The 24,688-nt window shown below is 53.8% G+C and overlaps 3 protein-coding genes across 3 annotated transcripts; all 3 read right to left on the bottom strand.

The window, feature by feature from the left end:
* Positions 1-3,497: 3,497 nt before the first annotated feature.
* On the bottom strand, positions 3,498-5,920 carry HOXD10 (homeobox D10). The gene is made up of 2 exons (XM_063113670.1): positions 5,176-5,920; positions 3,498-3,775 (listed from the first exon to the last, which is right to left on the bottom strand). Exons 1-2 carry the CDS (start codon positions 5,918-5,920, stop codon positions 3,498-3,500), a joined length of 1,023 nt encoding a protein of 340 aa, XP_062969740.1.
* A 7,647-nt stretch (positions 5,921-13,567) lies between these two features.
* On the bottom strand, positions 13,568-15,339 carry HOXD11 (homeobox D11). Its single transcript, XM_063102163.1, has 2 exons — positions 14,559-15,339; positions 13,568-13,803 (listed from the first exon to the last, which is right to left on the bottom strand). Exons 1-2 carry the CDS (start codon positions 15,337-15,339, stop codon positions 13,568-13,570), a joined length of 1,017 nt encoding a protein of 338 aa, XP_062958233.1.
* Positions 15,340-21,768: 6,429 nt separating this feature from the next.
* Positions 21,769-22,728, bottom strand: HOXD12 (homeobox D12). Its single transcript, XM_063087567.1, has 2 exons — positions 22,155-22,728; positions 21,769-22,007 (listed from the first exon to the last, which is right to left on the bottom strand). Exons 1-2 carry the CDS (start codon positions 22,726-22,728, stop codon positions 21,769-21,771), a joined length of 813 nt encoding a protein of 270 aa, XP_062943637.1.
* Positions 22,729-24,688: the final 1,960 nt, after the last annotated feature.

The raw sequence follows: 24,688 nt of genomic DNA, 5'->3' as shown, positions 1-24,688 counted from the left end.
CACGTGATCATATTTACCAATACCGGGAGTAAATCAGTCCGCTAAACTGGGGGCTGCTGTGATTTTTAAAAAAATCATCATCAACATAAGCGCCGCAATTAGAGCCCGCAGGCCCAGGTCAGTGCGCGCGGCTCGGCCTGGCCCGGGCCGGCCCACCCGGCGGCGGCCGGGACCACAGGCCCAACCGCGGCCGGAGGAGGCGCTGGGGACTATTTGTTCGCTGCCTCTTGCCGCCGTCGGTCTTGCAGTCGGGACCCTGGTGCTGGCTCCCCAGCCCCGGGGCCCTGAGCCGCGGGCCGCGCGCGTTCTGGGCGCAGTGAGCCCTTGGCCAGCGCCCTGAGCAGCCCGGGGGGCGCGCAGGGCCGGGTGCCGCACTAGGCGGGCGGGCGGGCCTTCAGGGGCGGCCCCTGGCGCCCGGGGGGAGTCGTTCTCCCCTCGCCTCTCCCCACCCAAAGCCACCCCTCCCCACACGTACCCACACACACGCTCTCTCACAGCTTGTCGTGTTGTTTAAAACAGGTGGAAGACCTCTGTAATGATATTATGCCTTTCAATAAAAATTTTATGAGGTGTATTTGATTATAGATTAATGTGTCCCTAATAAAACGGACGGATGGAGCAGCTTCGAGGGCCCCCTCCGCTGCCGCACTCACACACGCCCGCGCAGCCACACACACACCCGACGTGAGGCTAAGCACACGCCGCGGCCCGAGGGGTGAGCTGGGGCGGCCTGGCTCGCGGGCTGGGAACCCCCGGGCACGGCAGCAGCGGCTTCTGTCTGCCCTCGGAGGGGCCGGCGGGCGGGCCAGTCGCACGGCGCGGCCAGTGGCGGCCAGAGTGCCCCGTCTTCTCCAGGGCTGCTGGAAAGGCCCTGGAAGAGAACATGCCACGAGACAGAACCCAAGTGCTAGCCAGTCTCACTCCCGCCCGTCACCCTGGCCCTGCCTCAGTGAGGCCAGCGGGAACAGCGTCTCCCCCAGCAGGGCCGCTCTGGGCGGTTCGCACTTAGAGGCCTCCAAGTGATGTCTGAAAAATCGGCCGAATGGTCAGGTCTCGGGGCCACTCCCTTCCGAACTGTTTTTTTCCTCCAGAGGTAAGGCTGGGCAGCCTTGAATCTGAAGAAAATGCCCATTGTCACTCCCAAATCCATGGTACAAAGCCTAGGAAGACCGGCTGGGAGCCAAGACAAAAGCGGCCCGGGCGCCGGCGGAGGGCATATTCCTCGCTCCACAAGTTGCCCAGCGTACCCTTGGAGGGCTCCCAGCCCACCTCCAGCCCGGGAAAGGAAGGCGGTAAATGGCTGCTTATGGCCTGCCTGATTGATTGCCTTTGCCAATGGCTTTCTGATTTTGTTTCAGAGGGGCTGCCTTTGCTTGCAGCACAGGTTTTTCTCGAGATGTGCCCCCTATCAACAACTAATGGTGCTCCCCACATCGCTGGGAGAAATTACGAAGTTAAAATTACCCTCCTGCCCAACTAGAGTAAGTCTGGGGCAAATCTATTCCAGTGTTCCCAATCTGACACTGATTCAAAGCTCTCTTTCACACTCTCAGGAGATGCCCCCTTAAAGGGTTCTGTCTTGGAACTCGGAAATATTCCTGATTTTAGGGAGGAAGTTAAGAACTCTGAATAAGTACTGAGTGTCCTAAAGACTCCCTGGATGGGAGCTCTGAGGCTTAGAGCGCCTAAATGGATTGTTCTTAGGGAAAAAAAAAGGGGGGGGGGGATGAAAAAGATGTGTTTTGTGAAACTGCTTGATGCAGTTGGAGACCCTCCGAAACCGCAAGCAGGACCCGGGGCAACGAATTCTCTGTCAGTTATTCCCTCCAAGGCCTTCTCTTCCTTTTCTTTGGCAGGACAAGATAAGTCTGGACTCTCAGGTGGGGATCCTGCTGAAACCAGTGAAAGCTGGCAGGAGTTTCTCCCAGCCATGGCGGTAGATGGAACATTAGAGGGAAGTCATGTTCATTTGCAAATTCTTTCAGTCACCCCTTCTGCTTTCTCTTGCCTCTCAGGTACTTTGGCTTCAGCATTTTGTAATTAAATAGAAGGAGGATTAACTGGAAAGAATTTTTTTTCATTTGTTCCTTCAAAAATTTTTCATGTGGGCCACTGGAAGATGACTGAGCATAAAATCATTCCACAAGAAAACCAAGGCAAAGTGGGATGGGAAAACTCACCCATCTTTGGCTTTGCTGGAATCTGGCTGTCTTGAGTTTGGAATGGGAGTGGAATTGAGGGAACGGGGAGCAGAATCGGATCCGATGCAATGCTAAACCGCTGCTTGTCCTTGCTTCTGTAATGGAGGCCGGCAGCTTCCAGGTGGGCAACACTAGTTTCAACCTAGCCCCTGAGGATGGCTTGCCAGCCAGAAATCTCCAAGATCCCACTGAAATCATTAAAAATAACACAACCAAAAGCAAAGGGAAGAAAACACACAAATGGGGAGCTGAAAGGAAAAAGCGGCTTGGGGCACAGGTTTACTTACCAAGCTCGGGCTAGAGGGAAGCTCACACTCATTGAGATTGCAATTATGTCAGTATCATTGGGCACTGGGAAAGAAGAGAGGGCTCCCTTTTTCCCCAAGTTTGAAAGCTGCACACCCACTATTCCCCCACTACTCTCCCCCCACTACTGCCAAATTCCAGCACCCTAGGCCTCCACCAGCTTTTCCCTCCCATCTCCTCTCCCCTGCTTTCTATCACTCCACCACTCAATTGCCCCAGACAGGCAATTTAACAGGAAGATAATCTCACCCAAGGCTTTCATTTCCACCATAACATATTTTCATTTCAGAAAGCAGAAGGAGCAAACTCGTTTCCAGAGTTTATTGCATTATACATGCGACCAGAACATGCACAGAAAGGACAGGTTGCTGTTGTACGTCTACCAAACCACAGATGCACCACAAGGGAAAGGCTACAAGGCATAAATTGTCAATATTCCATCGCACCAGGGACAATTGCTAAGTTCATTTGTGAAAAGGTACATTGTAATGTGCTTTTTTAGTCCCCCTCCCCCCAAAGCTTGTGGGTTTTCTTAATCTTTTTTAAATATATATGTAATTTTTAAAGTAGTGGATGTATTCAAAATGCCATGAGTTCATGGGCTAACCACACACAGAGACCTTTTGTGTTAGGAAAAACATGAAAAAGTCACATTGCTGGATGGACAGATGGATGGATAGCTGGATGCTCTACAGTTCCAATAAGTTAAGACCCAAATGAAAATGCGCAGTAATAGTTACCCTGCATTATGATGAAAAAATAATAAATTACACGTGCTAAGTTTTTTAATATATATACTCATAGGGATTACAGATCACTTGCAGCACGAACAGAATGACCCCAAAGTCACATTCTAGCAGGAAAACAAAACAAAACAAAACAGAAAACAAAGAGCAATGAAGGTTTTGTTTCCACCTTCCCAGTCTTCCAGCACTGGGCCCTGGAACACGGTGCCCCTTCTCGGATCCTGGCCTCCGACCGGCCTGGGACCTAAGAAAAGGTGAGGTTGGCGGTCAGTTCTCGGATCCGGTTCTCTCGGCTCATCTTCTTGAGTTTCATTCGGCGGTTTTGAAACCAAATCTTGACCTGCCTGTCGGTGAGGTTAACGCTCTTACTGATCTCTAGGCGGCGCTCGCGGGTGAGGTACATATTGAACAAGAACTCTTTTTCTAATTCCAGCGTTTGGTGCTTAGTGTAAGGGCACCTCTTCTTTCTGCCACTCTTTGCAGTGAGCCAATTGCTGGTTGGAGTATCAGACTTGATTTCCTCTAACAAAATTAAAGGGAGAAGAAGAAAAAAATCAAGATTTTTTTTTTCTCTCAGTCTGCTCAAATGTACCCTTGGCCATGACCCGGCTGGCAGCCAGGCCGCTTTGGGAAATGCTGGTATTAAACATTACTCACACAAGATGGGCCCTGGAAGGGATTTTAAATTGTGCCAGATTAGAGCTAAATGCCCTAAAAAATGCCCTAAATGACATGTTGGGAGGACACTGTGCATCAGAGTTTCTCTCTCTCTCTCTCTCTCTCTCTCACACACACACACACAAACACACACACACAACTTTCTGACTTGCACATAACACTGGTACAATAGTAAACTTTCCAGGATCTCCCCAGCAACATCCTAAGTGGTGAACTCACGAAAGGGCCAGAGTGGAAGAAGCCACAGCCTGGACAAGCCTACCAATCCCATTGCTACCTCAGGTCCCCAAGTCTGCTGCTTCTTCCCCACCTCTCTTAGGCAAGCAGGGAGCCCCACAGCCAGTTTTATAGGTGGTCATTCTCTTTCAAAATATAAATGAGAAAGCAAGGAGACCTTATCTACCCTGCCCAAACATTGTTGCATTCCCCAGAATTTCTTGAATTCCCATGCCTTTTTGTCCCCAGACAAAAGCGTTACTCCAGAAATGTAGCCCCTACTGTGGCCCACCTCTGGACACTGGGGGAGAGACTCGGGGGCAGGGCATTTTCTTGAAAAACCAGATCGCTGGTCTTTTGCCCTAGTCCAGCCTAAGGCTGGCTGGCCCTGCAGAGTGGGCAATGCAGGTTCCATTATCCCCTGTCCGCCTTTGCCCTCTTTGCTAACGGATTGCAAAGCCTGCGGCATTTCCCCCAGACAAAGCCAAGGTTACCTAGCCCCGCAAAAGCAGGAAGCCCTCTTTCCCCAGCCCAAGCGCCAACTGGCCAGCCGTCTCGTTCCCCTCACTGCCCACAAGCTCGCAGGATGCGGGGTGCACACACTTGAACACGAACACGGTGTCTTGGACTGCTTTAAAATGATCATTGGGAGCAAGGCAAAGCTGGGACTGCAAATCTGAGCAGCAGAAAGGAGGCTCCCGGGCCGTGTTTACGAGCCGCAGGTCTCCTTTGCGCTCTTTTGTTGCATTTCAGGTCTGGCTGAGGAAAAATAAACACGGCAAGCCTTTCCTCTGCCCGGGCGCCATCAGCATGGGGCCAGGACTGGCCAGGAGAGCCAGTGCTACGGGGGAGAAGCGGGGACCATCTCGGGGCTGAGATTGCTCCTCTAAAAGCTGGGCAGAGCAGCACCTGTCAAGTCGGGCGCCCGCCTCGGCAGCCTGGGCTTGGCGCTGGGCACCCGGGCACTCCCTCTCCGCCGGGTTCCCGGGCTGCGCGCCCCGCTGGGGGTGGCAACTGTTCATACCGACCTTTGCTTTCCTTCTCCTGCACTTCTGGACTGGACACGGAGACCTCAGCTAGGCAGCTCCTCTCTTCAGGAAGGCCGCCTTTGGCCTCAGGGCTTTCCACCTGGGAGACTTTGGTGGACTCCTGGCCGTTCGCGGGCTCATTCATCTTCTTTTCCATCTGCAGCTGGGCAGCGGAGAGCTGCGGCTTGGCCGCACCACGAGGGTTGAGCTGGAGCATGACAGTAGAGCTGCCTTCGGGGCTGTTATTGTACTCTTGGGTTTTCCCGGTGGCGTAGGTCTGACTCAGTCTAAAATATCCAGGGACGGGAACCTCAGGGTTCTCAACGGGACAGGACTCGGGGACCAGCCTCTGGTACGAAGGGACCTCGGCAGAAATGAGTTTGTTGCGCTTATCAGAATACATGCAGCAATTGGATTCTTCCTTAATGTTGGTGGTGAAGGAGCAAGTGGGGACTTGCTGTGTAACAGGTTGCTCTATTCGACAAGATCTGTTCGGGTCTGTCCAACTGTCTACTTGAGGTATATAAGGATGCACATTCATACCCATATTTTGGTGGTTCACCTCTCTTTTGGCCAGAGACGGGAGCAGTCCACAGGTTTGCATTCCATAGGTCCCCATATCTGCGCTAGGTGGTGGCATGTACATGCTGGCGCTGCTCGAATAAAAACTGTCACTCCTGCAGGCACTGATCAAGGAATCTACTAAAAAAGTATTAGCAGCAGGAGAGCTGTTGGGAAAGGACATTTTGGGGAGGAATTTGAAGAAGAGAGATTGTGTCCTTTGTAGGCTGACATCTCTAGGAAAACATTCCCCGTGTAATTGTGGATTCCTCTGCCGACCACATGACAACCAAGCCAATGAGATTTGAAAATGGCCTTGAGCCGCAGCCTCCTCGTAGGTCACGTGCTCCAGAGCCTGGCCGGCCGGCCGCGTAAGCACGGACAACAGCGACATCTACTACGCGCCCGTGATAGTGCGCGCTGGAGACAACCGGCCCAGCGCCTTTTGCTGCCCGCCCGCCTTCCCGGGGCTCCCTCGGCCCGCCCGCCCGATCCACTCGCGTCCACTGCCTCGGCCACCGGACCCCGTTGGCAGAAGGAATGGCTTTGACAGAGGTGCCTCTGGGAGCACACACGCGGGGAGGGAAGCCTGAGCGCCGTGGCGCCCTCACACAGAAGCATTCCCCCGCACACACCCAGGCAGAATGCGCCCAAGAGGGTCGGGTCCCGGGCAGGGGGTGGAGGCGCAGGCTGGTTAATTTAGTCCCGTGCAGCAGCCAGCGAAGGTGAGTCAGATTCCCGGACCCTAAGACCTCCCACCCCCGGGGCCCAAAGGAAAGATCCCTTGCGCAAAGACACGGCCAAGGTGTCCTGGGAAGCGGAGGCTAAATGTGCCGCGAGGGCCGAGAGGCCACGCAGCTGGCCGGCTCCGGAGCTCAGAGGATGGGCCCGGCCCAGACGCTGTCCTCTCTCTCGGCCCTCCCGCCCGACTCCGGGCCCCTCCGCGCCCTGGCGGGCTACAACAGCCTTCGCCTCTCAGCTCTCAGAGGAACCACACCCTGACCTCTGTGGGGCCAGGCTGCTGGGAGCTTGCAGCCCGGAGACAATCCTTCTCCAGCAGTTCCCAGTCTGGGAAAGCGTCCCTCAGGCTCCCAGGGGGAGAACGAAACCGAGGTTTACCTCCGCACACACCCTGATAATAGAGGGCAGAAAGGAAGGGGAGGAAGAGAGAAATAAAAGAATTTTTAAAAAGAAAGGAAAAAACTCTGACCCTCAGATTCCAGAAGTTTTAGAAAACTGACTGGGCCATGCAGGAGAGAGAAATGCAAAGGTGTCATTTGGTTCTTCTGCAAAGAAAAATATGTTTTCCTTTTATGGATTTTGTAAAAGCATTGGTTTCTGACAAGTGCAAGGTACAAAAGGTTGTGGAATTTATTAATACATATTAAGAAGAATCAGGGCGATCAATAAAATTCTCATCTACATTCTTGGGCTACTTGGTAATTTTCTTGCTTCTGAAGGTTTTTAAAGAGTTATACCCGCTGTTGCCACACACGGGAAGATATTTTATTAACAAATCAATCGAGACTTTGTAAAGGATAAGATTAATAGTTAAGATTTAGCATAATGGCGTTCGCTTTATGAATTATTGAAAATTATACTATTGATTTTTCCCCTTCGCTACTAACCAGGAAGGTCAATTTTTGTTTTAACACAAATCGTCAAATATTAAAAGCAATACTTTTGTCAGAAGTTGAGTTTTATAGTTTTGGACAATTCCTAAAATTATTTGACAAGGTTTTGCTTCGGTAACTGGTGGAAAAGAGGTGGGAGAATCTTAGTCTTCTGTTTCCTTTGGTGAGGGAAAAGTTCTATAAAGAGAATATGTTCTGGGTTGTGGTCCAGCTCATTAAAGAACAACCACCACCACCACCGCCATGGAAACTCCGAGTTTTATGAGAAATTTCAACAACTTCCTCCCTCCTTCTCTGGTTGCAGGCGGGTGAGCCGCCCTGCGGAAGCCCCGGCCTCCGGGCAGCAGCGGGGAGCTTTAACCTTGATTTCCAAAGGCTCGCCCTGAGCTAGGGGCCCGACCAGGGCACAGGAGCCGTCCTTCGGTGTTCCGGATGCCCTTCCCGGTAGCCAAGAAAGTAAACGGCCCCGGAAACTCTGACCGTGAACCAGTTCTCCGTCCGGGAAGGCATCCGTGTTCTCTTCTCCCCACACTAGCCAGGGCATGGGCTGGCCTTGGATTTCAGGCCCAGAGACTGAACTTGTGGGCAAATCGGGTTTCCGCCTCAGCAGAACATTTCTTTAGGGCCCGATGCTCATTAAAGAGCCTGGACATTCTGGGGGACCTCATAGCCCGCGCGCTCCTTCACAAAAACCTTTTCCTACAAATCCTTTGTCGCCCCCTCTCCAAAAGGAATCTCCCCTGGCCTAGTGGAAACAGGCGGTGAACATTATTTTCGGCCTTGGGATCGCTTCGCTTGTCCCCTCTCAGTGCCCTCGCCCAAACAATAACCCCTTTTAAAAAACTCCGCGGTGGCAATGAGACAGACCTTTTAAACCTTTATGCAGCTGTTCAAATACAACATCATTGTCAGGTTAAAAGCCTGGCGCCTCTAACTGCTCGGGCTGCAGCACCCGGCATAGCCTCAGGTTTAAACATTACCTTTCCATAGAGGTGACTGTTTCTGAGCTCGGGGGTGGGGGTTAAGAAAGGGAGAAAGAAAAGCCCCAACTTTTGACTCTAGACTGCTAAGGTCCTGCTCAAAGCTAACAGCCACTGACCAGCACCCCGAAATTTGCTTTCTCACATCATGGAGATCTTCTTTCGAGCCACGACTAAGCGTGCCCAGAGCTGGACAAAGTGCCCGCTGCACTCAGCTCGCGGCAGGCGCTCTGACGCCAGTTTGGCGCTATAGCATTGTCGTTCCTTTGCATCTTAGCCAGGAGAAATGCCGCCCAATTTTCCCTGTGCCAAGCGAAGCAAGACTGTTCAATCTAATCAGGAATTTTATGCCCATCAAATGCTCTTTCATAATCTTTATTTATACATGAAGAAAACATCCAGGCTAAAAACAAGCAATGCCTTTTGGAGCGGGTAGGTCTGCAGTGAGCCAGGACAGACAGGATCTGTCTTTCGAATTTGGGGGCCTTTCCGTTTCAGTTCCTGGTGACTTCAAGCTTAAAGGCACCCCAGCGTTGGATTAGATTTTAAATAGGTTCTCACTCACAGAAAAAAAAAAAAAATGTATATCAGGTATAATTTCAAATTTATTCTCACAAAATTCTATCTTTTCTGTTTCCAATTTCTGCCTTCAGACCGGCTCCTTGAGGCCAGAGACTGTCCATATTTTAGAGAGATTTTATCATTAAAAATCAAAAATAGAAATAACACAAGAGAATAATCTGGGCTGGGGAGGGTGGAAACTGAGCCTACAACTCTAAGGCTGAGATGAAGCAAATGGAATGAAAAAGCAGTAGCTTTAAAGCCAGCCTTGATTTTGCTTACGAGTATTTAAGGTAGCTGCTGTTTTCGATCATCTTTAGATCAGCTGGAGTGGTTATCATTAATAATAAATCAATATTGCACCATAAAGGAGATGAATACCCGTATTTGTACCAAGACACCCTTCTCCCTTGCACAGTTGTTTCCAGAGAAAAATTAAAAGGGTCGCCTTAGCAAGAAATTACCATTTGTAATAAAAAAGTGGCTTGCATCTGCTCTATTTTGTCTCCGGGAAGAAGAGTGGAGGCCTTGAGCCTGAGTGGACCTGGGGATTTCTAGGGTCGCTCTGAATTAGGGACCTGAGTCGCTTCTGGGCTGTGTCACTCTTTGGGAGCAAAGTGGATGGGGACAAATTAAAAGCTGCCTCCCCAAGACGCCCCTCCAGGTCGCACCGCGCACCTCCTGGCCAAGGTGAAAAGAAATCGAAGGAGCAATTGGGGAGGCTACCACCGACGCGACAAGGGGTCTACAGATACACGCAAAAGGGCTGGCGGCCGAGAGTCTCTTTCTGTACCGACACAAAAGACTCCTACTTCGCGCATTTTCCCTCCACTTCAGAGTCTGAGTCCTCGGCGCCTCAGGATCCATGGGCACCCTCTGCGAACCCCACATGCTCTGAAAGGTCAGGGAAGGATAGGTCTTCATCCTCAAGGTCCTGTTCTGATCCCCTGGCCCTTGTCTGGCCCATCTTGAGTGCTGCTGTGAGGAAAGGAATTGCAGACCGTATAGCAGCCTTAGTCTGGGGGCGGCTGCCACCCAAGGCCAAGGGGCCCCACACAGCCAGATGCGCCGCTGCTGGAGGAACACAACGACAATGGGGGGGGTGTTCACCCTACTTAGACTGAGGCTCCGGTTCGGCCCCAGGGAAGGTCACTTCACAATAACTAAGCTGGATCTGTGGCCAGACGGGGAGCTGGGGATACCCCCAGGGAACACCCACACTTCTCGCTGGCACCTAGCTGGGGACTCACAGCGCCCCAACTTCCAAGTAAGCCAATGCCAACTCCCAGAAGCAGGCGAACGAGCGAACTGGGGGCCCCAGGCCTTTGGTACAGGCTTGGAGGGAGGGAGACAGAGACAGCAGAGCCGAGGGGTCCAGCACTAATTCTGGGGGCTGCGGGCACTTCACAATGAATTTGGGGGGCTACAAAGAGGCAGCCATCCTCCCTTAGAGCGTCCCATGTCCATGGAGCCCTGTCCCTTCCCTTTTTGACCGCGGATGGGGACACTGTCCCTCCCCTGGGCTTTGTGGGGCTGGTAAGGCACATGGCTAATAAAATGCTTCTGAGGATGGGTGCTGAAATCAAAATCCGCCCCTCAAGGCTGGCGGGCATCTTGTAAGGGTTGCCAGGATTCGGTCAAACGCAAAGTCCGTTTGCTTCAAATACATTCCCTGTTCCACAGTGCCTTGAAGTGTAAATGCTTCCTGGGAGAGCTTGCTGCCTCCCGTGGCCGCATCAGTCCAGCCCGGCCTGGGCACCCCAACTCATAGTCCTACCAATTACCTCATAGTCACCACGGGTAGATTCCGGCTCCCTTGCCCGGAATGACCCCCTGAATTCCCGATGCGTCTCAGTTTTTCTGAGACCACACTCAGCTGAGTTGCCGGCGCCCTGATCTGTCTTAAACAAAAGTCTTTTAATCATCTCAGGCATTCTGAAAGCACACGAGACTGATGCGGGTTTTTTGGGGGAGGGGGGTCCTACCTTGAACATCCTCTCCACACTTAAGCCAACAAGAAAATTGATTTCTCCTAATTTAATTAACCCGTAGTAGCCATGGCATATCTCAAAATGCATATAGTTGTCTTTTAAAAATCCTCGACACCATCAGGTTATACCAAGGTATTCTTTGCAACAGCTTAATCTTTAAGGATACAACGATTAGGTGACCTCCTGTTTCATAAATCTGGTTGCTCTCTTTTTTTCTGTCTCTATACAACCTCTCATACCTCATGGCTGCTTAGAACAAACAGCAAACACCTTAGCTGCCCTCCGTTTCTAATAACAGGCTGAGATCGCCTTTAGAATTCAGTACCAGAAAGATAAGGTACCGGGCCTCTCGGCCAAACGTGCTTTTCTGGAACATGAGCGCGCCCTCGTGTGGCTCTCCAGGCCCCTGCAAACGGGAAATGGTATCTTGGGTTCGGCTTGCCTATGGTGAAAGGCATACGAACTTGCTAAACGAGGATGCAATTTAAAAAGAGAGAGAGAGAGAGAGGAATAAACTAATTTTAAGTTCTTGAGAGGATCATAATATTAGGGTACTAACATTTTAACCGATGCCCAGAATTCCAAACAAAGGAATCCCCTTCCGAACGAAATTATTCAATCGTAGGCTTTGTTTCTATTGCATCTTTTGAGAATGCTTTTAAAAACAATATAAATATATTTTCTTTTGTTCCATATTATAGAAAGTGCAACAATTTATTTTACAGGGTAGCAAATTGCTTTCAAATATAATGAAGGTGGAAGCCTGAACAGAACTTCCTCTTTCAAATGCCTGCTTTTAAAACAGCAGTTCCTCATTAGGAGCAAAGGGGGGCACTATCTAAGACCCTCCAAAAACACCCCCAGCATTTCCTATCTGTAGTGAAAGCATGCCAGTAGGCATTATAATCTAAACAGTATTTAAAAAAGAAGTCAATTGCTATTGAATTACACTAATGTTCGGAGGGAAATTAAGGTTATTGATCCTGAAATTAGGAATTTTCTTAGATTTATGGTGAGCCCCAGATATGATTCTGTGTGGTCATAAACATGTGTGTGGGTCTGGATGTGTGTGAGCATGTATGTGTGAGAGTGGGTGGTGGTTGAAAATCACAGAAGAATCTTAAGGCGCCTAATTATTCAGAAAGGTTAAAGGTGATGACCTTGACATTTTGGAAGTTCAAAGGCATACACTTATTCACTTATGTTCCCCCCCCCAAGAAAAGCCTAGCAATTTAAATTTTTTTTTGCATTTCAATATGCATGCCTCGTCAGATGCATGGGGTGATGTGCATCTTATGGATTTATATTTTGACTTTGGGCTTAGAAGAGGTTAAGAGTCATAAGATTCACTTCAATTCTCTTCAGAGAAAGAGAAGCTTTTCTCACTTCTCTAGTTTATTGCACATTGCGGAAATCTCTTTTGGGCCCACCAGAAGGTGTATAATATAACCCAATTAAGCTGTTTAGAACTTTGGCTTTTATGGTGTTGTCTAGACAGTTCAAGGTTTTGTAAACAGCCTGGCCTGGCCCTGTAACATAAAGTGCAGTGCAGCCCTCACCACATTCTTTAACTTGAAGCGATAAATGCGGTGAGAAGTGGGTCTGCAGCCCCTGGCCCTATTCCAGTGAGGGGGGCTTACCTTCCCTGCTCCAGGCCCATTATGACACCAGCAAGGAAGCCATACCCTCTCCACTCACTAACTTCCTTTTAGAAAACTTTTTTTTTCCCCAATGGAGGGTTCTATTTTTTTTTTTAAATCTTTTAAGGAACCCTGGCTCCTTGTTACTTTGTTAAGATAGAATTTGTATTTTCTAATGTTTTTAAAAATGGTTTTTGTCTTTTCAGAAATTCCAGGTTCACTAGACTAGGGATTAGGGGTGGGAATTTACTTCTTAGGTTCTTGCTGCCCCAGCCTCACTGCTTGAAGAAAACAGCACAGTATGGTTGGGTCACATCGTCAATTCAGAAATTCATCGCTAATGTGATTTTTAAAAACCAGTGTAGCCTAGAGGGGTTGCGAGGGAACAACTCCTATTTTAACAGGATTAGAAAGTATTTCACTTGCTTTTCGGTTGCATGGGGGGGGGGAGAAGGTTCTGTCCACTAAAATATCCTAATCGGGCACTAAACTTCAAGAGGAAAATTCATACAGTGTATTGAAGCTGTAACCTCCATTTTACTAGAAACCATTTATTCACACAAAAAAGACAGTGACTCATGCCTTGATATGACACACCAAAGGTACATTTCCCAGAGTTTAAATAATCTGTATTCTCCGAGGGGGAAGGAAGGGGTCTCTTAACCTCAGAACAAAACACCAGCGCCTTCTAGCCCTGCGGCCTAACTCCCTACAGATCCCGCCGCGTCCCCACGAGGACTTGGAGAGGGGGAGGGGGAACAACAGCACGGTGGCGGTAAAACTGTAAAGGGACAGATCGCATTTACCATTTTCCCCTTATTAGGATCCGCTCGGCCAAGTCCCCGGCCTCGTCCGCAGGCTGCAGTGGTCGCTGGGAGGTCCCGAGTTGACCGTGGGAAGAAATCGTGAAGTTCCACAGAGAAGAGGCGTCATTAAACCCAAGGATATTGGGCCTGCGGAGGGCAGGCTGGTGGGGAGGAGGGTGGGTGAGTGGGACTCTGGGAAGGGGGTGCTTCCTGGAGCTCTCAAAATAAGGGGTTTCCAGTGAAATACTGCAGACGATCTCTGTTCAGTTTCTTTTCTTTCATCCTGCGATTTTGGAACCAGATTTTGACTTGCCGGTCAGTCAGGTTGAGCATCCGAGAGAGTTGGAGTCTTTTCTCTTTGTTTATGTACACGTTAAAGAAAAACTCGCGTTCCAGTTCGCGGATCTGGTACTTGGTGTAAGGACAGCGCTTTTTCCGGGACCGCTGGGGGGCCACTGCAAGGCAAAGAGACCAAGGGGTGAGAGAGGCTGTTGCCTGCCGGTCCCAACCAGCCTTCCCGGGTTACTGAGCGAGGTCCAGGCCCTGGTCCTGTTGGGGACGTCCCCTGCCGCTGCTGAAAGGCCCTGCCTGCGTCGTGGGGGATGATATATGGGCGGGCAAAGGAGAGAGTGCGGGCGTGGACGTGTGTTCACGCCCGGACACACACACACACACACACACACACACACACACACACACACACACACACACACACACACACAGCCTGGCACGAGGTGAGGAAGCAGAGGGAGAGGCAGGCTCTGAACTGGAACTCGAAGGGAGAGAGACAAGAGCACGCCCGCTGGGGCATCTGCTCGACTCCAGTGGCGTGCGTCAGCCAGAGGCTTGGATCAAGTCCAGTGCAAGACCCCCCCCCCCAAAAGCGAGAGGCTTGGGTGTCCCCACTCGCTAACTAGTTCGGTGAAATTCCCCTCCTTCCCTTCATGATCACTATCACCCCCCTGCCCAAAACTGGGGAAAAGCTCTCTGTAGCGATTATGTCCTCCTTGAAGTCTACCTTAAGCCCACCTAAATTGGTTTCCTATCATAAACACGCTTTACAACGGCCCGGGAAATCTTATAGGATGTATAAACCCCTTCCAATGCTTATAAAGTAGCACATAAAACGGCGCAAGCAGAGGGAGGCCCCCGCCACCCCCCCGCACCCGCGGTCCCCGGGCCCAGCCACTGCCCCGCGCCCGGTGCCTACCTGCGCCGCCACTCTTCTCGGCCCCCGCCTCCCCCGGGGGGCCCTCGCTGTCGCCACCGCCGCTTTCTGTTGCTCCCTTGGGCTCCGAGCCGGTGGTCGCCTTGGCGCAGGGACTGCCCCCGCCGCCACCAGCCCCGGTCTTGGGGTCGCCCTTGTCAGCGGCGCCCTCGGGCTGCGGCGCCGCGGGCTGCGGCGGGGGCTGCGGCCCGGCGAACGGGGGCCCGGGCGCCGCCTCATAGAACTGATCGAAGCCTTGCGGCAGGATGCCATTGCGGCCCACCGCGCTGTAGAAGTTGGAGGCGGCGCCCGCGGGGCCGTGCGGCGGCCCGGGCGCTCCGCACACCGGCTCTGGCGCCTTGAAGAGCACGTCCGGCCGGCGACCCGCGGGCGGGAGCAGCTCGCGCTGCATGGCCGCCTCCTCGGCCGCTGCCGCCGCTGCCGCCGCCGCCGCCGCCGCCGCATAGTAGGGAGCGTAGCCCCCGGGGCCGCCGCCGCCCCCACCGGGGCCGCCCCCGCCGCCGCCGCCCCCCGCACCGCCGCCGCCTCCTCCGCCACGGTACGGCCACTTGGCGCGTTCCAGGCCGTAGTCGCGGAAGGCCACCTCGCGCACGGGCTGGACGTGCGGCGCCAGGTTGGAAGAGTAGGGGAAAGTCATCTGGCAGGACGACGGTTGCGAAAGGAAAGACGGCTTGCTCGCGAAGTCCGACGGGGCCACATAGTAGGCGCAGCCGGGCAGGTACATGCTGGCTGCGCTCGGGCCGCACTCGTCAAAGTCGTTCATGGCTCCGCGGCGTGCGCGCCGGCAAGCCCCGGGCCGCTCCCCGCGCCGCCAACCTGAGCCATCGATTGCACAAGAGGCTTGGGCCAGGATCAACTAAGCAAAAATCCCCACCGGGCGCTGACGTGCAATTCATCTTGATTGATTCTGGTGGTAATTATGTCACGTGACGCCATGGAGAGAAATGTCCTTATATCTATATCACCGCTCGCCAACACGCCCCGGGACGGATCCTGGCGCCAAGGCGCGCGCGCGCTGGGGGCGGATCGGCCTCCCTCTCCCGCCAGCTCTCCCCGGGCGCCCCCTGCCCAGACTGTGCCTCAGTCCGGTCACCTGCGTGCCGCCAGCGGCTGCCACCGCTGGGCGCATCTGCCACCGCCCGACCGGGCCGCTCGCCCGCGTCCGCCCGCCCCGCGCCGCTTTAAGTACACGGACCGAGGCCGGCGGGGAGGAGGAGGGAGGGGGAGGAAGGGGGAGGAGGGGGGAAGGGAGAGAAGCGGCGAGCAGAAGGGGGAGCCCCAGCCTCGGGCTCCCTAGAAGCTGGGGACTAGGTGTGAGGGTGTGAGGTTCCCACCCCCACCCCCTTCCTGCAGCCGCTCCCTCCCCCGCGACGCCGCCACCCTCTGCAGCTCACCCGCCGGGACCTTGTTGCTTCTTCTTCAAGGGGTGTAATTGCGCCACTCTCCAGGGCGCAGGGAGCCCTGATTTACATATTCCTGTGCCCAGCGCGTTTACAGCGGAGAAACTTGGATCTCTCCTGTTCTGACCCTGAGGGCGAGGGTGCTGGCCTCAAAAATCCCACGCCAAACCCCTCCCAGGCTCTCACCCCAGCCAGGGCCTCGGGGCCCACTCAGTCCTCTCTCCTCCTTTCTCTCTGTTTTCCCTCTCTCTGTTCCTGTCTTTCTCCTTCCTTCGTCTCTCTTCAGTCTTCTATCTTCTCTCTCTCCTCTCACTCTCCCCTTTTGTTTACGCTTTCCTTCCTTCTTCCTCTTACTTTCCTTGTCTCCGTCCCACCCCCCTTCTCCTTTCAGACAGTGTCACTGTCTCTGCTCTCAGCCTTCTCTCTCAGTATTAAAGCAAGGAAGGAGCTCAGCTAGCGGAAAAGCACGGTGGCCCAGGCCTCCCTAGAAGCTGGGGGGTCTGGTGAACAAAAGGATCTGGAGTCCTACTCTCACGGCGGCGCCTGGCTTTCTGCTAGCTCCTCTCGGAGGACAAACCACAGCGCCTGCTCCCTCCTCAACCCTCTGCTTTCAGGCCTGGCCTGGGACCAGTCCGCCTTACACTCAGACCCTTCACTGCGTCGGAGCTCAGCCAAGTCCTGCATATTCACGCCGCGTCCCCTCCAGGAGGCTCCTCCCGCGCCCTTGGGTCGGCATGGTCACTGTGGTCCCACAGAGATCGGTTGGTTCTCCGAGGGCTGTCAGCAGCAGCTGTCTCCCCACTTGAGCCCCTCTGTGTCACCTGGCTCTGAGGAGGACTCTTTGGGCCCCGCACCCATTCGCCCCAAGGCCTCACTCTCCGCCACTGGCCGGACCCTCTCCTAGCTCAGGGGTCCAGGTGAGGCTTGGGCTCCCACTTCTGAGAGAGCAGGCGCTTTCCAAAGACAAACCAGTCTCAACCCAAACACAAATCCCAGAACCGAGGGCAGGAGGCTGCCCCTTTCCCCAGGATTCCTCTGCTCAGGTATTCTCAGCACTGGGGCCTGAGCCTCGGCCCTATGCCCAGGGCAAGCGGCGCCAGCTGTGATTCTAGTTCCCTCCCCTGCCCGGGCCACCGCAGTGCCTGTGCTGTGCTCTCTGCCTACCGTGCCGACAGAAAGAGAAAAGGCGGGTGGTCTGAGCTAATATCTATTTTCTGGCTGATGTCCCCCCTTCCTCTTTTTCTCCTCCCTCCCATTCTCCTTTCCTCCGCCCCCTCCCAAGTCTGCTTCCCTCCCCCAACACTGCGCAAACAGGTCGGTGGCGACTGAAGGGTACCGACAGCCCCCCAGAACTGCCCACCTTGTGTGTCCCCTCCCCACAGCTGGCACCCCCACCCAGATTCCAGCTGGCACCCTTCTCCTCAGCCCAGACCCCCGGCACACTTATCTGCCTCCCCATCTCCATCCCAGGCCCAAGCCTCTGCCTTTCGGGCTAGTGGTCGACGCCCCTGGATCTCTCTCCTAAAATGGCTCCCCCGACACTGCACACTGGCCCTGCAGCCGCTCAGGACCCAGGGCAGCGGCGGGGCCCCCAGCCGAGTCTTTATGTGTCTGGCGGGGTGCGCAAAATTCTCGCACCTTCTCTCTGATAGCTGCACGGGGTGGGGCACAGGCAGCCCGCCACCCCCAAAGTGGAGCCTGCTAACCGCCGAAGAGGAAAATGGGGAGGACGAACCATTCAAGTTCAACGACATGGCGACGGCGGCGACGGCGGGAGCAGCGCTTTGGCGGGGGAGGGTGCGCCATCTGCAGCAGCGCGTGGGTGCATAGGAGAAGGGGGCAATGGGCCCCTCTTGGTGCATTAGCCCGGATACCTGCCCCCCCCCCTCCGTTACAAACCAGGGCATTCGTTCCCGGCTCGACCCTCTTCGTTCTTTGGCCCAGCTCCCTCCTCGGTCCTCATCCCGAAAGCCAGAGAAAACCGCAGCCTCCCGACCCGCGCGTCCCGCTCGAGAACCTACCGTGAAGACCCCGGCGCTGTGGCCTTGTCCTTGCCTGTGCGGCCCCACCCGAAACGCAGAGAGCGCTCCAGGCCTTCTGGGTGCAGCCGGCAGCTCCACGAGCAATAGCTTTCCGCACAGCGCCAGGATACGATGCGGTAATTTTGAACCACCCAAGATAAGACACTAACTTGACCTTAACTTTGTCAGGGCGCCCCTGGTATCTGGAGAACGTGAACAGACACTGTCTGGCAGCTCTCGTAAAAGCTGACTCGGGAAGGGATTCTGAGTCATTTCATTTATTGCCACTACAGTTCTGCAAGAAAGCTTTTCCTCTCTGCCAAACTTTAATTATTTATGCTCTTTTAGGAAACGAAAGAAGAGAGGAGAAAACACCCAGAGCCAGTCTCTTCCCTGCAGAGCCTTCGGAATGGGCTTAAGTCAAGCAACTGGAGAGAACAAAAATGTGAGATCACCTTTGTCCAAGGACAGTCGGACAGGCGCCTTCCCCCCCCCCCCCCTGAGGGGGGTGGATGCAGCTGGGAGAGGCTGTGAAGGGGCCCGCGCGCGCGCGCGCGCACACACAGACACAGACACAGACACACACACACACACCTCCCCCACCCCCAGCAGACATGAATATTTACAACGATTCCGGATTTCTCCTCCACCCGTCGGCATCCCGGAAGCCTCCCCAGTCTGTCTCCCTTGGGGAGAACCCCCAAGCCTTAAAAGCGTCCCCTGGTCGGCTCTCTGAGCTAACAACCGGTTAAATTGTCAGACAAAGATGTTATTTTCTCATTTTAAAACCTTTTTCTTAGTCAAGAGGCCTGTGGATTGCGGCATTTCATTTAGGAGAACGCATTTGTCTTTCTGCGAGGGAATGTTGAGCACTCAGATTTCAGCATCATTTCTCTCCGGCATTTGTTTCTCACAAATTTCCTCGTGGTTTCAAACCCCTGCTGCGATCTCGGCTAAGGAAGGAGACACCACCGTCTTTGTGTTTGTGTGGATCAATAAAAGGGATAGATTTGGAAAACACTGCTAAACCGGCAGACAACATTTTACACTTAGAATAATTTCATTCTCTTTGGGGAGTGGTCTCCATGAGTATCTCCTCCCCCCACATATCCCAGGCTAAAGGGAAAGAACGCGATGATTTAATGGTATATTTTGGAAAGAAACAGCTTCTCTGTGTTATCTTAGGGCCTGGGTCTGAGTAAGTCTGGTTTCATCGTCCTTTCCTTAGTCCTCCCCATCCGAGGTCTCAGTGCGGCTTCTGCCTTTGTTCGGTTGTTTTCGAGGCAAACCTCTGAATGGAGACTCAGACTCTGAGACCCGGCTATGGGTACCACCGCCTGACTGCGCCAGACAGGTGGGGTAACAATTCTAGTTGTAGGACCTCCTCAGCAGCCTCTTGCTTCTTTCTTTCCTGTTGTATGTATGCATATATATATATCGATTAAAAATGTATTTTAAAAGTATACATCAAATTCGCTTCAGGGAAGGGGAGTGGGAATTTTGGATACTGGATATTAGAGATTTAGCAGTTTTGCTAAATCTCCATCTAGCTAAAAGCTAGTTTCCATCTCTACCAGCTAGGGGCTGGGGTTTGCAAGGGGAGGGGCACCAAGCAGGCCCTCATTTTCCCAGACTGAGCTCCGAAGGCCTAGGGGGTCTTGAGTCCACACTTCCCAAAGGAGCCTACTGGGTTCCTAGAAGAGGTGCTGATATCAGGAATTTTCACAGGGCATTGCTTGTACCAGAGAAGCCTGGCGGAAACTTGGCCAAGAGACATGTTTTGTTTTGAAATCTGAGGAACCTTAAATTTTGGCAGCCCCCCCCCCAGCAACAATCTTTAAAGTTTGAGAATTTAGGAAAAGTGCAGAAGCCCTAGCCTGCAACAAGCTAACAGCCCCCTTACTGTGTGTGGGAGACACACTCAAATATGATCATGGTCCCCCACCCCGCCTTTAGCAATTTCATACATTTTTGTTCCTAGTCTTTTATACAACATTTCCTGACTGCTCTGGAAGCCATTTTCTCATTTAATGAACAGTCAACAAAAGCAGTGAAACCACAACCAGGAAAGAAAAACAAATTTCATGACCTGAAGAACATTAGAAGGGAATCCGAAGCATTTTGAGATATTGACATCAGTCTCTTCACAGCCTCGCTGGACCTGGATGTTTATTTCCATTCAAAACATTTCTATATATTGTGTCTGATATATACAAGCTATTATTTTTGACAGAATCAAAACAAAACATGCACAATAACTATTAGATAGTAAAGAAAATAAAATTACTCTAAACTGCAACCGAGGTCAGTTGCAAGGCTCTTGTGAAGTGCCCACTCCAGGTCTAGGCCCTGGTCTTTCACTGAAAAGAAAACATTGGACTTTGGGAAGGATGACTGAACCTTTGGGCTGTCAAGCATCTTGCTAGGAGTTGGGGGGTGCTACATCTCAGGAGAGGGAGAAGAAGTGGGGATAGTAAAAGGAGCTTGGCGGTAGGCTTGGGTTCACTGAGGTTGAGGCTCAGCACACCTAGAATGGGAACTTCAGCCTCTGCAGAGCAAACCTGGCAGGGCCCAAGGCCTCAGTGGCTTCACTGGAGCAGGCTAGACATGCCTCAGAAATGGCACAGTGGCTGGGCCTCTGGTAGAGTTGGTAGGTGGTGTAAAGAGTGAAGAGGAACTTCCAGTCCTCTCTGCCCTGTCAAGAGCAGCGACCAGGGACTGAGAATCTGAGGGATCTCCTTCCCAACCCCATTGCTCTCAAGGAGGAGTCTTTACTTCTTCTTGTGGTGACCCATTATGGTCATTCAAGAAAGGAAGACACATCCACAACTTTACCTACCTCAACTGGAAACCAAATTTACAGTCGGAGTGTAGCACATCTCCTCCTCTTGCTCACTCCTTTCTCCCCCCACCCCGGCAGATCTTTCCTCCCTGTGTGTATCTGAGCCTCAAAGCAGACTAGCAGTTCCCCTCACTAGTTACAGGGAGCATGGGCTTGACCTAGGTATGTGTGAGGAGGGGGGAGAAGTAAGGGGATTTTGCCAGTCTTATCTGGAGGCTGCAGCTCACTCTGGAGCCCCAGCCTCCTTCACCACTTCTCAGGAAGGAAGTCTCCAGCCCATTGCCCAGTTGGAGGGACCAGCCTAGCCTGCATCCAGAGGTGTCTCCAAGCTCGGGCCACTATGCCCCTTCCCTCCACTCCCCTCCCAAAGTCTGAAGGTTTAGTGTGGCTTTTGTCCTCTCAAATCAGTCAGGGCAGTTGGAAGGGAAGACTGCACTCTTTCCTTCCTCCAGAGTGGAGAGCCTGGATTTTCCCAAAGGACTTCAGCTGCAAAGAGACTGAATTGTATCCACAGCCCTTTCCACTCCCTCCTGAGGAAGCTTTCCTATATTCACTTCCACTCTGAGCTCTAGTTAGGCGCCTGCTAAATGCAAAAAGAGCTGGAGAGAAGGGGAAAGGGAGAACTAACTAGGTGGAAACAAAAATCCAAGTACAAGGGAGCAAAAGTGAGCCCTGGGTGCAAATGCCCCAACCAAGAGCAAGGACAGGTAACCCCAAGGTAGCATTGCAACTCCCGCACGCCCCACACACGCTTCTCAGAGAGAAGGGCAAGCACGGAGGCCTAACTGGCCCTGTCTCCAAATCTCCTGCTGGCGTCTAGAACCAGAGGAGGAGTCGCAGCCCCAGCCCCAGATCCTCCTCCCCGTGCCAGGCCTTGGTTTAAAAGGTCAGGCCTGGCCCGGCCGGCTCAGCCACGGCCAAGCTCGCTGCTAATAGAGCGCCAGCGCCTGCTCGCGCAGTACCACGCGCTTCTTCTTCATACGCCGGTTCTGAAACCAGATTTTGACCTGCTGGTCGCTGAGGTTCAGCCTGTTGGATAATTCCTTGCGCTTCTGCCGGTTGATGAATTCGTTGACGAGGAATTCGTTCTCCAACTCAGCAATCTGCTGCTTCGTGTAGGGTTTCCGCTTCTTGCGGGCCCTCCCAGGGGCGGCCCCCCACGGTAGGCCTGCAACACAGCCCCAACCCACGTCAGCTCGGCCCGCTCCCTGTCGACTGCCCGCCCCCCGGTGTTTCCCCTCTCTCTATACACTCTCCCTGCACCCCACCTCCCATCCCAGCCCAAACCAGCCCTGGGAGCATGGGCACTGTTTACCGTCGGGCAGCGAAGGTCGCAGGCAAGAGGCGACGCCTGCCGCCTGCACTGTCATGTTCAAGTTGAGCGGGCCCTTGGTGTCGTCCTTGAAGCCGACGGCGCAGGAGGCCCCCTGAAGCAGGGTCGCGGAGCCTGGCGCTGCACGACCCACACCCGCGTAGTCGTACTTGGCCGCTTTGAGAGCAGCCGCTGCAGGCGCCAGGCTAGACTCTGGGGCGAAGGGCGGCCGCGTACGGCCGCGGTCCTCTGGCCCAGCGGCCGCTTCCGGTGTATAGAACTTGGCCTGCTCTTCGGGTCCTTCTTTGTTGCTCGGGGGCTGCAGACTAAGAGGCCCGGAGCCTGCCAGGTAGGACTGCGAGAAGCCGCCGAAAGCAGTAGCGCCGGCAGGCTGCGCTGGGGCGCACGAGGCGGGCGTGGCGGCCCAGGGCAGCGCAGTGCGTGGGTACGAGATCGAGGGAAGTGCGGCCAACTGGCCGCCATTCGGCCTCAGGTTGGAGAAGTAGAAAGAGTCAGGAGACTGCAGATTCAGAAGCGAGCCCACATAGCCCGCTCTGTAAAGACTGCGCTCACACATCTCCAACAAAGGGTCTCGGCTACGCTCGCAACAGTATTTAGTTACAACCGGGAATAAGAGGACAGGCTCAGACGATTGGACGAAACTTTGCCTGCAGGTTCTTCAAAGCCGGTCATTTCAGCACCGCCTACATCCCCCGACCCGTTTTCCCCCCCTTCAGGGTATTATGATAACACCCGCAATGTTTGATGGTGAAGGACAAGGCTGCCAGCAGGGCCAAGGCAGATTGAGCAAAGGCGATGCCTCTGCGAGTTTCTGGGCCTGGCTCCAGGAGCTGAGGACATCGGGCAAAGGGTGCCGTTGCCCAAGTGTCCCTTGGGAACCTTCCTGGTCTTGATTGGCTTTGTGGCCCCATTTTCTGCAGACTACCTGGGCCCAGTTTGCTCCTGCCGGCTTTAGGTTGCAGCTGAGACATTTTCCAGTAACGGGTGGCTCTCGGTTTGTCCGGAGAAAGCACGGTCTGGAGGGGCCACCAGCTCTGTCCCTGGGCCTGAGCAATGCCACTCCTACCCAAGTCCCTCTCAAAGAAAGGCTCTCTCCAAAGGACTCTGCCCGAGGGGATCTGACAGCAAAGACCCACTTGCTGCCTGATCCCTCGGTCCCAGGCCACAGACAGTCCGAGAGGTTTGCCAAACTCGGAGAAAGGCATCACAAACTCTGCCCAAGTTTGGTGCCCAGGAAGAAGGCTTCACACCACTCCTGGTGTGTGTCCCCATGGCCAGGAACTCTGCTCCTAGGCAAGTTGCCATCCAGGTCCATGGAAAATGCCGGCCCGGGAAGTGGCGGCTTGATTCCTCAATCGTGGCCAAAGGCTACATTCCTTTTATCGCCAGAAGTCACCTTGGTAACTACACCCAGCAAACCAGAACTCCAAGGTGTCCATTCACCCCATGCGGGGAGGAGTGGGGAACAGCAGGACAAAGTCCCCCAGCAGGGTGTGAAAAGGCAAAGAGCTGGAGCCACCTGGCCGTGGACCGGTGCACCGAGGCAGCCGATTAACAGTGTTCGTCCCCTCAGTACCTCCAGGGATGCGGGCGGCTGGTGGGTTGGCCGGTCTGGTCTGGCGAACAACGAAGTGCGAAGGGCGGCGGTCCCTCGCAGAAAGCAGTACGCGCAGCCCCCGCCGCAGGCCCTCCTATCTAGCTTGGTCGGAAGACTAGGGGTCCTCCCCTCCTTCCTCCGGTTCCACGACCCCCGGAGATCCTGTGACGGGCGTCCGCCCCAGCCTGCAGCAGGTCCTGCGGTCCCTGAGCTAAGCTGGAATTGGTTAGACCTCCAGCTCGGGGAAGGAGACCACACAGGCGCTGCCGGAGGGCAAGGCTGACCACCGCGCTGCGACTTTATTGTGTGAATTATGGCGACCAATTGGGCGGCTCTGGGGAACGCAACCGGCCTCTTCCTCGTGCTCTAGGGAGGGGGTGGGGAGATGGGGGTGGTGAATCCGGGGGCTCCTCGGGGTTCTGCTAGAGTTTCCCTTAGGAACTCCGGCACAGAGAGACACTCTACTCCCCGTCCTTTCATGGGAGGTGGGGGTTAGGCACAGACTGCAACCTCAGTTCCTCAGTCTCCTCTGTTAGGGGAACCGAGGCCTCGTGTCCTTGGTAGCTCTCAATTTGAGGAACCCGCCCTATTTCCGAGGAAACTCCAGCTCCAGGGGTCCCTGCTGTCTCCACTCCTCCCATCTCAGTGTACAGCGATTCCCAGGTATTGCCAAGCCAGGGGTGTCCCTTTGAACCCTTGGGTACCCTTACAGAGGCTGTTTGCCCCCCGGGACTAAAGGCATAAAGGTGCTAAGTGAAAAACAGAAAAGACTAGAACAGCTAGATTCCTTCCTTTACTACTTGCCCACCTGCCCCACTTTATCCCCCAGGCTTATGACTTTCGAGGTCTGGCAGGCAAATTCTTATGTGTGGAGAGGGAAACTCGGGGGCAGAAGGGAGGGCGGGGAGTGGGTCGGGGG

This window comes from Cynocephalus volans, chromosome 1 (assembly GCF_027409185.1).
Source record: "Cynocephalus volans isolate mCynVol1 chromosome 1, mCynVol1.pri, whole genome shotgun sequence".
NCBI classification, from domain to species: domain Eukaryota; kingdom Metazoa; phylum Chordata; class Mammalia; order Dermoptera; family Cynocephalidae; genus Cynocephalus; species Cynocephalus volans.
Note: the sequence above shows the minus strand (reverse complement) of the source record. Positions and strands in the feature narration are given on the sequence as shown.

Coding starts and splice junctions, on each gene's coding strand:
- HOXD10 (XM_063113670.1), bottom strand. CDS start 5,920: ATGTCCTTTCCCAACAGCTCTCCTGCTGCTAATACTTTTTTAGTAGAT. Junction 3,776..5,175: donor GCAGGAGAAGGAAAGCAAAG/GTCGGTATGAAC, acceptor TAATTTTGTTAG/AGGAAATCAAGTCTGATACT.
- HOXD11 (XM_063102163.1), bottom strand. CDS start 15,339: ATGAACGACTTTGACGAGTGCGGCCCGAGCGCAGCCAGCATGTACCTG. Junction 13,804..14,558: donor CGAGAAGAGTGGCGGCGCAG/GTAGGCACCGGG, acceptor TTTGCCTTGCAG/TGGCCCCCCAGCGGTCCCGG.
- HOXD12 (XM_063087567.1), bottom strand. CDS start 22,728: ATGTGTGAGCGCAGTCTTTACAGAGCGGGCTATGTGGGCTCGCTTCTG. Junction 22,008..22,154: donor GCGACCTTCGCTGCCCGACG/GTAAACAGTGCC, acceptor GCTGTGTTGCAG/GCCTACCGTGGGGGGCCGCC.